This window comes from Heterocephalus glaber, unplaced genomic scaffold, assembly GCF_053883595.1.
Source record: "Heterocephalus glaber isolate CG9 unplaced genomic scaffold, H.glaber_assembly_v1.0 deba00001543, whole genome shotgun sequence".
In the NCBI taxonomy this organism is placed as follows: Eukaryota; Metazoa; Chordata; class Mammalia; order Rodentia; family Bathyergidae; genus Heterocephalus; species Heterocephalus glaber.
The window spans coordinates 7,039,322-7,056,612 of NW_028258336.1; the positions used below are offsets into that span (position 1 = coordinate 7,039,322).

The 17,291-nt window shown below is 34.8% G+C and overlaps 1 protein-coding gene across 5 annotated transcripts in view; it reads right to left on the minus strand.

Annotated features, from left to right (window-relative positions):
- Ipo11 (importin 11) overlaps window positions 1-17,291 on the minus strand; it is a 213,613-nt gene that overhangs the window by 98,731 nt on the left and 97,591 nt on the right. For all 5 annotated transcript variants that reach the window (XM_021242972.2, XM_087189573.1, XM_013078962.3 and 2 more), the window contains 2 exons: window positions 11,138-11,251; window positions 3,067-3,182 (listed from right to left, as the gene is read on the minus strand). In XM_021242972.2, the coding sequence (XP_021098631.2) occupies window positions 3,067-3,182; window positions 11,138-11,251 (230 nt within the window). The remainder of the gene's footprint in view (window positions 1-3,066; window positions 3,183-11,137; window positions 11,252-17,291) is intronic.

Consider the following 17,291-nt stretch of genomic DNA (forward strand, 5'->3'; position numbering starts at 1 on the left):
ACTTAATGATATGTAGCTGACATTGCTTACTGCTTCCATCATCCATTATTCCCTATTTCCAAACAATACATTTCTCCATGCAAGATTTTTTGTTCAAATTCTGCTTTTAACGTAAGTTAAAAGTACGAGGATTTAGCTCAGTGGTGCTGCCACCTGCCTTGCAAGCTGAAGGTCTTGAGTTCGATCCCTGGTACCAAAATTAATTAAGTAAGTAAGTAAGTTAAAAGTAGTACATGTTTATATTAAGAAAGAAGAAAAGCTAAAAATTCATGGCCTTCTTAGAATGTAGGTCAGATGACAAAGAAAAATAAGCTAATGCAGATAGATAATAAATATTAAAGCAGAGAGTAATAAATAAGAAACAAGTAACAAAGAAAGTCAAAGCCCAAACTAGGGTCCTTGATGAATCCCTAATGAAATGTATCAAAAGGAAAATAAGGACCTAAACAAACAATAAAAAACAATCACACAGTTGGTCTGTGGGCTTCACTTCATACTCCTGACCACAGCTGGTACTGGTTATCCATACCAAGTTCAAATTTTCATTCTTTTGTTTCTTTCTTTTTTTTTTAATAGTATTGAGGATTGAACTTGGGGCCTTGGTACTGAGCTATATCCCCAGCCCTTTTCTTTCAGTTTTTTAAGCCAGAGTGTTGCTAAGTCACTAAACTGCCCAGAATGGACTCCAACTTGCAACCCTCCTGCTTGAGCCTTCCAGAGTGCTGGGATTGCAGGCATGTGCCATCATGCCCAGTTTTATTCTTTATTACATCCCTCCCCCAAAGATCTCTCGTATTTTGCCTAGTCAAGTACATTAACTACCAGCTGATGACCAGGCTTCATCTTTTAGTATGAAAACACAAGCTATATTACATCGAACAACTTTGGAGATCTACCTTCCTAGCTCCAATTAACATGAAGTATCCCTCGTGCTACCAACATTGAACCCTTCCACTTGAGCTCTGAATTCTATCGCTTCTTGCCTCCTTCCACTATCCCACTCTCTCAATCCAGCCTCACTTATTCTTCCAGACTTTGCACTCCCCATACCACCCTTACATTCTATATGTACGCTTCTTAATAATGAAAGCTGTTAAGCAAGTTGTCAATGCTCAGTCTTACTTATCTCCAATTCATCCTTAAGTCTACTTTAATTTCTGTTTTCAACACTCTATTTGAAAACCCTCCTATCATCTTCACAAGGACAAATTCACTTCTCTGTACTATCTTACTAGGACAATCAGCAACATTTGGCATAGTGGCCATATCCAAAGCCCTCTTGTAGGAAATACTCTCTTCTCTTGGCTTGGTTTTCCTACTACAGTGTATCAGGAGACATTTTTTCTGTCTTTCTAGATGACTCCTCTGTGTCTTCAAAATGTTGTAAGTTCATCTGGATTTTTGCCCTGCAGAAAATTCTTTATCTGTCCTGCTTTTCCCAGGCAAGCTTATATATACACAGATGTTAAACGCCACATGCAAAGTGCTAACCACTTTAGTAAAAATTATCTTACTTTCATGACAATTATTTTTCCTTAGTTTACAGCTAAGTAAGCTGAGGCTCTCAGAAGATGATTAACAATCAAGTCAGAAACCAAATACAGCACAATAACTGGAATTAGCACCTGTATCTGTCTGATTCCAAAATGAGCTCTAACTCAGGAAGAAAAATATGTGAAGAAATTTCTACCCTAATTCTTTAGAGAAACAATTATTAATAATTTAAATAAATGTTTTATAAATGTGTCCTAATGATTTATTTTCCTTTATATATAACTCAAGGCTTGGAAAAAAGAAATTACCATTACCAAGTTAAGACATTTTATTATTACTTTGTTTACTTAATTCTTTGAAAACTTGCATATCTTTAATAAACACATCAATACATTAAGTTTGTAATACTGGTAAGTCTGAGTTTAGGTCTTCATAATACTCTAGTAAGAAAGTAGTTTTGTATCAGACTCGTGCTTTAATTTATGATCTGGAACAAGGGTTAGAAACCTACAAATCACAGGCTAAATCCAAGCCACATCCTGTATTTCTGTAAACCAGTTTAAATGCCATCACAGCCACATCCATTTGTTTCTGATCTGTTTGTGTCGTGCACTGTTTTGACACTAAAACATGAGAGGTAAGTAGCTACATAGACTGTACCACTTGGAAAACCTAAAATACTTTCTGTTTGGCCCTTTACCAAAAAAGTTTGCCGACTTCCAATCTAGAATAATACACCCTTGTACAAAAATAAATGAATGGAAAAACATTTTTATAACCAAACCATCTATAAGTCATTTAAGTTCAAATAACATAACCTTGAAAGGAATATGAGAAACCCAAATTGCAAATTATTAATAAGTATTTACCTAAGTTTTAAAATAATTCATCTGGTATTCTGATATAGATGATTAGCTTCTAATTTGCACCAAGACAACTTCTAAGAACCAAAACTGTTAATTCCTAGATATCTAAGCAAGACAAGCTTAATAAAGCAAGAGGATTTTCTAGCATAGTTCTTCACCCACATAATGAGTAGTCAATAAACATTTGTAGTACTAAGCTGCCAAAGAAGCAAGGTTGTGTTTTTCTTTTTTCAAACATAACACTATCCTACTATGAACAGTGAAATAATAAATAAGGAATATAAGTACCACTAATATTTGGGGCTGAGTTATATATATCATCTTAGGACTTACTGGGTAAGGTAATAAAAGGTTGACAAGTAACTCAATATCCACAGAACATCTTCTTTCAGTCTGGAGATTTGAATACAGGTTTTAGTTTGGGAAAATTGTCAAGATTCCTATTTTACATGCCAAATTCCAAAGGAAGAAATGTGACTGAGTTCCTGCTGCAATTTCCCCTTTAACTTTGTATACTTTACGCCTACACTGCTAAAAAGGCACTGTTACTCATTTAAGGAAATCAATCTCACATCTTTATTTTTAAATGCTGAGTATATAAAGCCCTGGTATATGATCTTTATTGGCATGAGAGAAGGGAAGGCCAGGAATTTAACAAACAAACAAACAAAAAAAAAAGATCCATGGTATCAAGTTTTTCTCTTACCATAATTCTAAACCATCTTCCAGAAGATAGACATGTGGAGGCTGGGAAACATCAGTACTCAGTTGGATAACTGGGAGCAGGAAAGGGTACAGGTTCTTGCTGTCTGCTCCTAATCCCTATGGGAAGTATAAATACAACTTATAATAAGGTACTCTAAGGCCCATACCACCATCACCACCACAAAATTGCCTATTATTTTTAAAAAGCTCTAAAACCAATTTATAAAAAATAAATCAGGCCTTTTTTTTGGTACGGGGATTGAACTCGGGTCCTTGAGGTTGCGCAGCAGGCGGCGAAACCACTGAGCTAAATCCCCGGCCCGTATGACCATCTTTAAAACACCTGATTTAGGGGCTGGGGATTTAGCTCAGTGGTTTCGCCGCCTGCTGCGCAACCTCAAGGACCTGAGTTCGATCCCTGGTACCAAAATAAATAAATAAATAAAATTGGTCATACTTTCTGAGCACTACTAAGACAAGGTTCTCTTTATAACTGCAAAGTAAAAATTTAAAAATTACTATTCAGCTGCCTAATAATGGCAGTAAAAAAATATACAGTATATGCCACAGCTACCCACATCTGATGTCTTAAGAGATCCCATATACAGCCTAAGAATCCCATATATGAAATGCCTGAAACCAAAAATGATTCACCTTTTGCATTTTTTTGGATTTTGGAATAGTATTTGCATATACATAATGAAGTACTTTGGAAGCGGAAACCAAGTTTAAACATGAAATTTATTTATTCATCATATATACCTTACACACAATAGCCTGAAGGTAATTTTATATAATATTGTGTATCTGCATTTTGAATGCAGCCAGACACATGATGTTGGGCATAAAATTTTCTACTTGGGGCATCATATCAGCACCCAAAAAGCTTCAGATTTTGGAGCATTTCAAATTTCAGACTTTCAGATTACAGGTGTTCAACCTGTGTAAGAAATATTTTTCCCTCCTTGTGACTACAACAGAGGTAATATCATAGGTATTTAAAATTCTATAAACACTTTCACTTAAGTAATCTAAGATGAACCCACCCTAAATAATGGTACACCCATATTTTAAGATTCTGAGTAGCCATGACAAAGGATTCATAATGGAATGAAAAACATCGAAAAAATAATTACAAATTTAAAAGACGGATAAGTATACATAACAAGTGCACATATCAAAGAATTATTTTGCAATTTTTGTATAATCTGGATATGCAGTATACTCATGAAAATGTTTCTGGAAGCAAACAGAAAAACACTAGTTAAATAGGGGAAAGAGAGAAAGATACTGGGAAAAATGCAAAAGGAGATTTTATTTTCAGTTTTTTGTATGTATATTTTAAAATGTGAATTTTTAAAATGAAGAATATTTGTTAATATCTTTAATGAACCAAAAACTAAAAGACTAAGGAAGAAGATAATCTAGAATTTTACTTTATCTACTGCTGCCTTTTTTTTTTCCCCTTTGGTACCAGGGATTGAACTCAGGACCTTGCACTTGCGGAGGCAGGCGGCGGAACCACTGAGCTAAATCCCCAGCCCCTACTGCTGTCTTAAAAGGTTGGTATCTCACCTTTAAGTACTTCAAAAGAGAACAAAAAGGATTAAAAATCAACTCGAAACTATAATAATCTCCATAATCTAAAAAATATAGAAAGAAAATGACACACTATCAAACACCTCCTCATTTAGGAAATAACTCAAATGTCAATATAGTTTATAACAAATTACACAGCTATAAATATATACATCATCCCCTTTTGACGACATATATACTAAACTCAATCCTTTTTATTTTTGAGTATACATTATTATTAACTATAGTTACTATCTTGTAGAATAAATCGCCAGAATGTATTCATTTCAATTGAAACTTTGCATCCTTTGCCCAAAACATGATCCCTTCTCTGGTCCCTGGCAATCAACATTTCAATTTCTTTGAGTTCAACTTTTTGAGATAAACATGAAATTATGCATATTTGTCTTTCAGTTCATCTTTATATATGGGACAACGAACACTTCAGTGGAAATACATAAAGTTTATTCTTAAATACGTTAAGTGTAATTTTGGCAATCTCTAATCAAAAAATCAATTGGAAAAGTTTATTAAAGAGTTTTTCAAAGGAAGAGAATTATAAAGATATGATTATTTAACAAAATAGTATATTGTCCTTTAAAACTCAAATTCTACCTTCCATAGCTGAATCTTTTCACAGAACAAAGAAAAGGAAAGAATATTAAGAAAAACAAGTCAAGTTCATTTTATTAAGTAGACTGAAAATTTCTTAGGAAAATTAAAATTTATCTACTCAGTTGCTTATTCAAATAAGCAGAATATGCTAACATTAGCAAAACTAAAATAAGCTACTACTAAACACACAGAGTCTCTCAAAGCCTGAGAGACCCATTACACTAACTAGTCTTACTAACTGATATGCAGACCTAAGTAAATGTGAACATTTTCTAGTCCCACAGTAACTATAAACATTGTCCATGACACTATGGAAGCTCAAAAATAAATCACTCACTAAGAATTCTATTTGAATTAAAGAGGGACTAAAATCATACTCTACTGTAAGAAATAAATGGAAACTGAACTATCTTTTAACTTCCTGTGAGTCTTTTTCTTTCAATAAAAAGGGAAAAAATAAAGGAATAGCATCATCTAGATACTGGCCTTGGCTCTCTTATGTCCCATGATTATGTCCAAATGTAATATCTCTAACCCAGTTTTCTGAAGTACACTCATATGACTATAGAACACCATCTCTCCGAAAGCATCTCACTCTTAATTGTAAACCAATTAATTCACTGTCATCTAAGAAATCGTTCCTGTTACTGCATTTCCTTAAGTGACATGACCCATGATCTATCAAGGTATAAATTATATTACAACCACTTTCTGCTTCCCTTTTGCCTTCACCCTACATCTAAACAATCTTTAATTCTATCTCTTCTAATATTCTTCCAATCTTTCCCCGTCCTTCCATAGCTTTAATTTAAGTCCTCATCATGTTTTTCATTATTAATAGTATCTTCAATTTTGGTTTATCCCTAATCCAAACCAATGTCCCCAGTAGGTTCCTGATTGTTCTTTTAAAATAAAAATGATCATAACTTTGCTTTCTTTGAGCATCAAAGGATGTTATTTAAAGCCTTCCTGACCAAACTTCCATATACAAGGTCCATGTTCAAGCTACACTAAGCAACTCATATTAGAACATTCTATGCAAATATCTATAGAAAGCTGACAGATTCAAATTCAACATATTCATTTACTACTGTTTCTCCCAAAATACACTAAAAAAAATACAAGAGGGGCCGGGGATTTAGCTCAGTGGTTCCGCCGCCTGCCTTGCAAACAGAAGGATCCGAGTTCAATCCCCAGTACCAAAAAAAAAAAAAAAAAAAAAAAACAAGTTTTTTCTTTAGGATCTAAAAGTGTAAGAACAAAAAAACAAGAGAGAGCATGTCAGTTTGGAGCCTGGGAAAACACAAATGGTAAGTAACTTAGCAAACTAAAAAATCAAAGTTTAGACAGCAAAAAAAGGGGGGTGGGGGGTCAAGAAGGATCCTGATTTACATTAAACCTCCAAAAGAACAGAGAAATGGTGGTACAAGGTATTTTGAGAAGTATCTGTGTATGTGTCTGGGGGGATAAGGGTGAAGGGCAGTACCAGAGCTAGAGTTTGGGCGGTCCTTCAATTCACCCTCCTACATATCTGAATATGTTAACCTATTTAAACACTGCCCCAAAAATGCACCACCCAGGGCAGACCACCCTTTTCCCCCCCCACTCCACCCCATTCCCCTGCTACACCACTGATGAAAGAAAAGTGTTATGAGAACTTTTAAAGGTGTTTTTAAAAGCAGTTTGATACCAAGATCTCATCAACATTCACAAGCAGATATGCCCTCCCCTTTGAGCTGGCTTAACACTGGCTGTTAACTTTTTGATAAAATTAAACAGACTATCTTAATCCAGAAAAATGATGAGTAATCAAGAACCTGGATACAATATAAAACAAGATCATATTACTCAGTAAGAGGCAGGAGACTGAAGGATCTTTCATTGAGGAAAGATGTGAAAATATTAACATGAAATGTTTACAAAACATAAACAAGATCATGTAGGTAGGAGGGGTGTTCTTGCTATTTTGCCCAGGTTAGTCTTTAACTCAGGATCCTCCTGCCTTGGCCTCCCAAGTACCTGGGATTACAGGCCTGTGCCACTAGCTATCAAAGATCATACTAAGGGATAAATCCACAGTCTGCAAATTTCCACACACAGTTACCCTCTCCACTCAGCTTTTTAGTGCCTACTCCTAAGTTTATACAGACAAAATATTGACAGCACTTGAAGTTCGGAAATGTATTATATCATTCTTCCTTCTGAGGCACGAGATTAGGGCTTGGCAGACTGGCTGGGGAAGTAGGGATGACCTGTTAATTACAAAGTCCCAGGACACACACATAGAACAGTACTCAAAAGTCCTACATTGGAAACAATCAGAGAATGCTATCTTCAGTTCTTGCAGAACCACAACACATTTTTGATAAGATGACCTAGACCCAAAGTCAGGCTGAGGAGTGGGGGATACAAAAGGACAGCCACCACTGAGCTCAGGACCACTGTGTTCTCTCTTGCACAGTGGTCCACTCTTATAGTGTACTTATTTCCCTACTTTTAGTGGGTCTGAACTCACTTTGCAAAGCACATTTCTTTTCCTACCTTTAATAAACTTAAAACCCTGCTACCTTTTGCATTTGTTTTGTCCAATTTTTTGTTCAAGATAGGAAGAACCTAGAAACTACCTGTGGAAAAGGACCCCTGAACCACAGAATCTGGTTAATACTTCTTTTGTGTATTTTAAATTTTTCATCATAGTAAATAAAGGATCAACAGATAACGTAGGGTCAGGAGTCTGTAGAGAGGAAAAAACAGAATAGGGGCCTCATTAGGGCTTCTACCTAATTCTGACTAGAAAGAGTTAAAAAAAACTTTACTAGAGAAATTCCCCTAGAAAATAAGTCCAGGACAGGGTTAGAGAAAGAGAGAAAAACCAGAAAAATAAAGGCAATAAATGGCCTTGGGACTTGCACCAAGAGAACACAGGGAGAAAGAGCTGACAGGCAGGGAGGGCACAGAGAAAAAGCCAAGTGCACAAATGGTAAGCCACCACCACCTCCAATACAGTATAGGGGATGCAAGGGGGGACCTGACTAACTTTAGGGCAGTATGTATTCACACCTAAGCACTAACATGCATGCATACATACATACATACATATACATATATACACATATTGTACACACACGTGTACATACATATATATAATACACACACATATATAAAATTCTAGGATCACTATATTATCCACTCTAGAGTCACTATATTTATCTTGTAACTATAGACTACAATAGACATCCATACATTCTCTTACTAATTCTAAACTAACCACAAATAAAGCACCCCTTGCCAATTCACTACCTACATCAAAGATAAGGCCTTGAAAAGTAGGTTAAGGACAAGTAAATGGGCAGAAAGAAGCTGCAGGTAGAACACTGGAAGAGATAACATTAGACAGAAAAGCCCGCAAGCCAATCCAGTTATGGCAAGTTCCAGGTGGGAGGGAAGGGTCTCTGACAACCACCTATAAAAGCATTCAGAAACAAAGGTCCACAGGTCCTCCATCTTTCTAGAGCCCCCTACCTTGATTCTTTCTTATCAGGATAGCTATCTATTTTCTCCTCCTCCCCCCTTCCCTTTCCTCTTTACAAATAAAATGTCTTCCTTTTGTTAAACTTTATCCCTCTAATTTTTTATTGGAGCTGAGTTTACAATCCCAGTGGGCTTCTCGGACAATGGAGCAGGGGTGATCATCCCCCAAACACAACATCTTTGATTTCCTGACCAGGAACCAGACATGATAATATGATTAAAACATCTAATATGAAAAACAGAGAACAAATCAAATAGAAAACAACATCTTAAACAAACTAGGCACAGATGAAAGCTGGGAAAAAATCTATCATTCAGAAAACACGGCACTCGCAAAACAAAAATAAATGAAATGTACATTATTCAACAAAAAAGAAAACATGACAGCAGGAAAGAAAAGCTCAGTTAAAAGATAAAATTAAGGAAATCTCCCAGAAAGGAGAAAAAAGGTAAGAAAAAGCAGGAAAGAAATAGAAAATTAGAGCATGGGTTCAAAAATATGTATCATATAAGTAATAGAAAGTTCAGAAAGAAAAAAGAAAAACATAAAGGAGAAGAAATAATAAAATACAATAAAGTCATCTAAATCCTGAAAACATGAGTTTCCGGTTTGAAAGAGCCACAGGTATTATAGGTATTATACAATGTGGGTATTAAAAAATGTATATTATCTGATGAAAGGCCTACTTCCATTGAAAACAAATATTACACACTAGAAAGTTTATTTTTACCCAGTTATCAACCTTCCCAGACAAAGACTACTAGAGTTTGGGTTTCTAGATTTATAAAAAATGAAAGCAAAAACATAATGTGTATGCTAATATCTTATCTGTTATGTGTTAAAGGATAGCAGCATTTTCCAAGAAAAGACTAATAAACCTTATTCATCCCAAGTGAATGAAAAATCTATTTTACACTATAGTCTCAATTTTACAATCAAATATTATATATTTATTCCAAGAAAGACAGATTATTACTTGGAACTTCGTATCTTTGGCCCATATAAAAATACAGGTAATTAAATATGATTTAAAGCAAAAGGCCCACACATTCCACAGCATTACTCTGACTTCCCAGGATTACCTGAAGTAACACTGCCTGAGGAGACATCAAAGCTTTTCTTCTCATCTCCCTCAGAAAACACCCCACCTGAGACTAAAAATACTTCTTGGAAGACAGATAATACAAAGGATCAGGGTTTCACTCTGTTCTCTTACTTACAGATGCAACTGCAGGCTAATCACAAGCCTTCTGTTAGACTTTTGTATTCTCATCCAAAAAATGATACACCCTTTATAGGAAAATCACAAGAATTAAAGTATAAACCAGAACAGACTTATTTTTTAAAAAGCACCCTAATAGGAAACTGGGGAGAATATTATTGCTTAATGGTACAGTATGTTTTGTAAGGTGAAAAGAGTTACAGAGGTAAATGGTTGTGATGGTTGCACAACATTATGACAAAATTTAACATCACTGAACTGTACACTTAAAATTGGTTAAGATGGCAAATTGTACGTTATATGAATTTTATCACAATAAAAGGGGGAAAGTGGTTTATAACCATTTTACATCACTATTCACCTATTAAAACCTCAGAAATTTGTAATTATGAAAAAATAAGTTCACAACAAAAAAAAATTTCAAGATGTCTGAGAAAGGTTTTTTCAAAGCTAGTATTAAAAAGTTTTAGCCTAGTTATTCTTAGAGGGAGCTCTCAGCAATAAAAAATTTCCCAAACTTGGGGGCAGGAAGGGTAAGGTCAGTAAAACTACTTGAACATCTTCATACCTAGATAATTTAATTCTTTATCTTAAATTTGTCATTCTCTATAATGACACTATAAGACTATATAATTCACATTAACAGCTAAAATGAGAAGTACAATCCAATTCTCCCTCCCTCCCTCTTTCTCTCTCTGAACTACTTGCTGCATAGCTCAATACTTCAAAGTCAAAATGTCTGAAATATAATTCATTCTTCTTCCCTCAAAAGAAATTCACCTGTTTTTCTGCCTTTCCAGTTATAAAAGAGAAAATTATTTTAAATTTTAAATCAAAGAAGTGAAAAGATAAAAGTTTCTGCAGAAAACCCTTGAACCCCAAAAAATCTCCAAGTGGGATACAAGGGACTGAGTCTATCATCACTAGAAACTACTACATCTAATTTTTAAAATCTTTTTTTAAATGAAGAGAATATTTCTCAAATACTCTAAAAAAATGTACAAAGTAAATATACAAAAGTTTTTAAAACTTAAGATGACATATTAGGAAAAAAAAAAGAAAACCATTAAACATAGATCATATACAATGAAGTTTTTGAAACAAAGTTTCTGTGAAGTAACTTACCTGAACAAGATGAATAAGTGTTGTCAGAATAGCACATCTTAACATATTGTGTTCTTCACTCTGCTTCCAAAGAAGAGGCAAATACTGTACCAAACATCCTACATACGGTCGTATCTACCACAAAAGAAGGGGATGCAAGAGAACTATATTACTAAAGAAGGCAATTTACTCTGAGAAACACGGACAGACCACTTATAAGTTCTAGGGAACAAATATTTTACAGTCACTAAATATATTAACCATATATCCTTTATACTGTGCTTCTTTTTAATAAAATAGCTTAGCTAAGTGGAAATCACAATGTTTTGAAGAGTAAGCATTTATTTATTCATTCAACAATTATCTAATGGCATCTTCCAAGTTTCATGCTCTGAGGACAAGGCATTGAGAAGGATGTAAAGAAGCCATACAAACCCTCACAGGTAAAAATGGGTAGGTGCAACAACCAAGAAACTGTATGTATGAGGCATAGGGGAAACACAAGAGAAGAAAACCATTTTCAAAAGATGAAACTATTGTGTCCACTATGAATTAAGTAATCTGTTTTAAAAACATACCCTGAAACACAGCTTGAGTGAGTTCTTCAAAATTAAAATGAATCTACACTAAAGCTGGACAGTATACCAGCTCCAAGTTTAGGATCACAGTATTTGAAACTGCTCTGAGATGTGTTCCCTTGGTGATGAAAAACTATTAGAGTTTCATAGCTTTCCAACTATCTATTTGAATCTCATGGATTAAAAATTTTTCCCACAAAGGATTTTTTTATTCTGCTTACATAACATCATACTCAAAGGGTAGCAAAAACAACTGTAAGATTTGTCCCCCATGCCCCAGAGTAGTGGCCATAATGGAACATTTATCCAAATATTTCAGTGAGATGTAAGTGCACAAGTATTAAGGGACTCATCTATTACTTTATTTTCTTATATTTACTTACCAAAGTTTGAATCATACTATTATAATGCATAGTTAATATTTATTGAGCATTATTTTGTTGTGTTTTATCTCAAGATCACTTGAATAAGCTTACAAAAGCAAGTCAATTAATATATAAAGATATAGGTTTCAAAGTACCTCACTTACTCATATTCAATTTTCTAAGTATAATCATGGTTATGGTTATATAGGAAAATGGGCATGTATCTCTTAAGAACAAAGAGAGATCTAAATTTGGAATGAAGCACTATAACATCTACAACTAAAGTTCAAATGGTTTAACAACAATAATGATACAATCCACATATATACATAAACAAAAACAGCAAATAGGGTCAAATGTTAGTAACTAATAAAACTAGCCAAATGACATGTGAGTGTTGATGTTTTGGAGGTTTTTTTAGAAAAGTCAACATGTCTTTATTTATTGCTTGAAAAAGATCATGTGAAGAAAAATAAATACATTTTCAACCAAAAACCAAAATAAAAAGGACTGAGAGATGTAGCTTGGTGCTCCCTGAATTCAATCCTCTATACCACAAAAAGAAAGGGGAGAGGGAAGGAGAGGACAGGAAAATAGAAAAATACTGTGTGAAAAGTACTATGAAGTTTTCTCAAAAAATAAATGGAAGTGAGCATGATAGTACACACTTGTAATCCTAGCACCTGGGAGGCTGATGCAGGATCACTGTGAATTCAAGACCAGTTCAAGGCCAGACTGAACTACATAGTGAGACCCCGACTCAAAAAAACAACAAAAAGCCCACCTGCATCCCAGGCTCCTAGGGCAGAGAAGCTCAGCCGGTCCCAGCACCCGGAAGGAAGCTCCCCACCTCCATCCCAGGCTCCTAGGGCAGAGAATCTCAGCCGGTCCCAGCACCCTGAAGGAAACTCCCCGCCTCCATCCCAGGCTCCTAGGGCAGAGAAGGTGAGCCAGTCCCAGCACCCGGAAGGAAGCTCCCCCACACCATCCCAAGCTCCTAGGGCAGAGAGGCTGAGCCGGTCCCAGAACCCGGAAGGAAGCTCCTCCACCACCATCCCAAGCTCCTAGGGCAGAGAAGCTGAGCCACATGGGTGCCAGAAGCCCTCCCTGCCCCCCCCATGGAAATGAGAAAACACATAAACAAGCCTCAAAAACAGAATTCCAGATCACTTACAGCAACCACAAAGGGAAACAAGATGGAACAATCTGATACTCAACCACCTGGACTCTCTGAACTGGCAACAAAAGAGGATTTGGGAAAAATGAAATCAGAAATAATTACTCAGATAACAGCAAAGATTTTGCTCATGGTGCAAGACATGATTAATAAATCTAGAGAGGACACAGATAAAAAAATAGAGGATCTGAGGAACATGATGGAATCCCAACACAGGAAACAAATGGAATCCATAAAACAGATACAAACAGATTTCCAAGAGATTAAAAACTCCATCGAAAAGTCTGTGCAGCAGAATGAACCAATGTGAGGACAGAATTTCACATATAGAAGATAAGATTGCAATTAGTGACCAGGAAAAGAAAAATTGCTTTAAAATTGTAAGGGAACATGAGAAATCAATCCAGCAGCTGCTAGATAATGCAAAGAAGAATAACATAAGACTGATTGGAGTCAATGAAGAAACAGGAGAGAGTGCAGATGACATAAAAAAACTCTTCACAGAAGTGATGGCAGAAAACTTCCCAAGGAGGAGGAAAGAACTAGACATACAGATAAGTGAGGCATATAGAACTCCAGCTAGCCTTGATCAAAAAAAATCTACACATAGGCATGTAATAGTCAGGATTCCAGAAATTCAACAGAAGAACAAAATTCTGTAAGCAGTGAGAGAAAAGAAACAAATCACATACAAAGGAAAGCCCATCAGAATCACAGTAGATTTCTCAATGCAAACCCTCAAGGCAAGAAGAGCTTGGAGTGATGTATTTCAAGCCCTAAAGGAAAATAGCTTCCAACCCAGATTGATGTACCCTGCAAAACTATCTTTCAAAATTGATGGAGAAATAAGATACTTTCATGATAAAGAGCACCTCAGGAACTTCATGAATACCAAACCGGCACTCCAAAAACTGTTAGACAATACCATAGGAAAAGACAATGAGGATCACAACCCCAGGAAACCCAGCAGAATGAATCCATTGGGTGTGACAAATTAAATGCAAAGGGGGAGAATCCAACAAAAACAAAAAGTCATGACAAGGCTTTTAAAACTTTTAACTTCATCTCCCTAATGAATGTATAATACAATCTTATTATTGTACTGATTAGTATTTTTCTGATTCTAGAGTTGCACACCATTCCTTGTGCTATACTGGCTATTTATCATCTTCTTATGTCTACACTTTAATTGGGTTGTCTACTAATGAGTTCTAGGAATTCTTTATATATTCTGCTCATAGGTTATATGCATTGTAAATATGGTCTGTTTAAGGACTACTTTTCATTTTAATGATGTCATTTAAAGTTCTAAATTTTGATGGAATCTCATTTATCAATTTTTTTCTTTTATACATCACGTCTTTTGTATCCTAGGTAGTTCTTGCCTACCCTGAATTCATAAACATTTTCCCTTATAATTTCTTCTTTAAGTTTTATACTTTTAGGCTTTCTTATTTGGGTTCATAGATTCCTTCAAGTTATTTTCATGTATGGAAAGAAAGGGTTGAGGTTAATTTTTTATATACAGATACCAGGTGTTCTAGTGGTATTTGTTGAAAACACTATCTCTTCCTCGGCTCTTGAATTGAGTTTATATTCTATAAAATGTTAATGTTAAATAATCTTTCAAAACTCAGTGGACCATATATGTGTGGTTCTATTTCTAGATTCTCTGTTTTATTCAAATGATCTATATGTCTTTCCTTACACCAACACTGCCTTGATTTCTGTAGCTTTAGAAGTCTTAAAATTAGGTACTAAACGTCTTCCAACACTGTTTTTGTTTTTGTTTTTAACTTTTCTAGGTCCTTTGTACTCCTACATAACTTTTAAATTTCAATATCCAATTCTTCATTTATAGCAAGTATACACAGACCTGAATTTTTATATATACCTTGTGTTTTCTAATCCTGCTAAATTCAAGTACAAGTTCTAGGGGCTCCTAGAGATTTCTTAGTATTTTCTCTGTAGACGATCATTTCATCTACATATAAAGATTTTGCTTCTGCCATGCCAATCCTATCCTAGTTGTGTCATTTTATTGCCAGACTATTTTGGTGGGGACTAGGTTTCAAAGTTTAATGGACAGATAAAGAGTAAGCATATCTGCCCTTGTTCCTCACCTTAGGGAGAAAGCATTGTATCTTCTCCACTCATATAAGGCGTTCTTGCTGAAGTATGGAATACATGTCTTTAATCTGTTGAGAAGTTTCTGTTCTGCTTCTAGTCTCCTGATAGCTTTTACCATGAACAGTTGTAGAATTTAGTCCAATACTTTTTCTCCAACTAGTGACAGGATCATATGGCTTTTTCCTTTCCTCTGTTAAAGTGATAGTTTTTGGGGGTGGATCTTCCAATGCTGAACCAACACTGCCATCCCTATAACAAAACCACTTTCTACATCCTGCCAGATCTGATTTCCAACAGTTTTTGTTAAACAAATTTCTATCTATGTTCACACTTTTTTCTTCTATTATCTTTATCCAGTTTTAGGATTAGCACAATGTTGAGTTCCTAAAATGAGGGGAGAAGTGTTCCTTCTTTTTTCTGCTTTAATTGATATAATTTATCAGTTAAAATGTTTATGAAGCTGCTGTTGTCATATAGGTAGGTTTTCAAGCTAGGAATATACTTTCTTTAATAGGTGCTATTCAAATTTTATATTTCCTCCAGAGTTAGTTTCATTAATTTGTCTTCCAAGGTACTTCTTAGAAGTTGTCAAATTTATTTCAAAAAAGATTTTTGTAATATGCTTTCTATATCTTTTTAAATTCTGTAAAATCTGTGGTAATGTCTTCTAGATCTTAATATTGTAATTTAAAAAATGTATAACTGATATTGTGTAACAGGAAGAAAAGGTCTAAAAGAGCAGGGGAATTGGGAGAGGTAGGGGAAGGGAAAAAAGGGAAAGGAAAAAATATGAGAAGAGAAAAAAAAATGGAAACACGGTCTTTGCAAATAGGGAAGGGTGGAGGGGGTGAAGGGAGGGCAAAGGAAGGGGAAAAAAAAGTAAGAACCAAGCGACTCATGTAATGGTACAAGATCCCAATGATGAATGTAACTGTATTTTATACCGAAAATGTACCAATAAACTTAATGGGGAAAAAATAATTAAATAAATAAATAAACAACAAAAAAAGTTGGAATTACTATATGATTCAGCAATCTCATTTCTGGGTGTTCATAAAAAAGAATGGAAGTCAGGATTCTGAAGAGATTATTAAGACTTTATTGTTGTACTATTTGCAATAGCCAGTATGCGGAAATACAACTTAAATGGATAAAAACTCTGTGGTATATAGAAACAATGGTATACACAGTGGGTCTCTATGCACAAATTCCATACCTTAGATTTAAGCAACACTGGTTGAAAATATTTAGGAGAGAAAGGATGCATCTGGATTAAACCTAAGGATTATTTTTTAACTTAATATAGTATAGTAACAACTTAATTTTAATTGCTTTGTATTAGGCACTTTAAGTATTCTAGATATGATTTAAAGTATTAGAGTGGATGTGTAACTACTACACCATTTTATATAACAGATTTCAGCATCCACAGATTGTTACCCAAAATCAATTCCAAGGATACTGAGGGATAACTACACATATTATTCAACCTTTAAAGCCAGGGGAGGATCCTTCAATATGCAAAGACATGGATAAATTCATTATGCTAAAATCAAGTAAGCTTATCTCAAAAACAAACCAATAAATTTGATTATTTTAAATACTTCATACAATTGGAATATGAAGTATTTAAAATAATCAAATTTATTGAATCAAAGAGTAGAATTAGTGATTGTCAGAGGTATTAAAGGGAAAAAGTTTCAGTTTAGGAAAACTATTCATAGAACCCTGTACCAATAGTCAACAACAATATATTGTATACATAAAAATTTATTAAGAGGATATATCTCTTGTTAAGTGTTCTTACCGCAAAATTCCTGGAAAGCAAAGGGAAATACTATGAGTATTAGTCTCATGAGTTAGCTCATATACATTGGTAGGAATATCTCCACTTTCATTTATAACAGATTCCTGAAAACATGTGC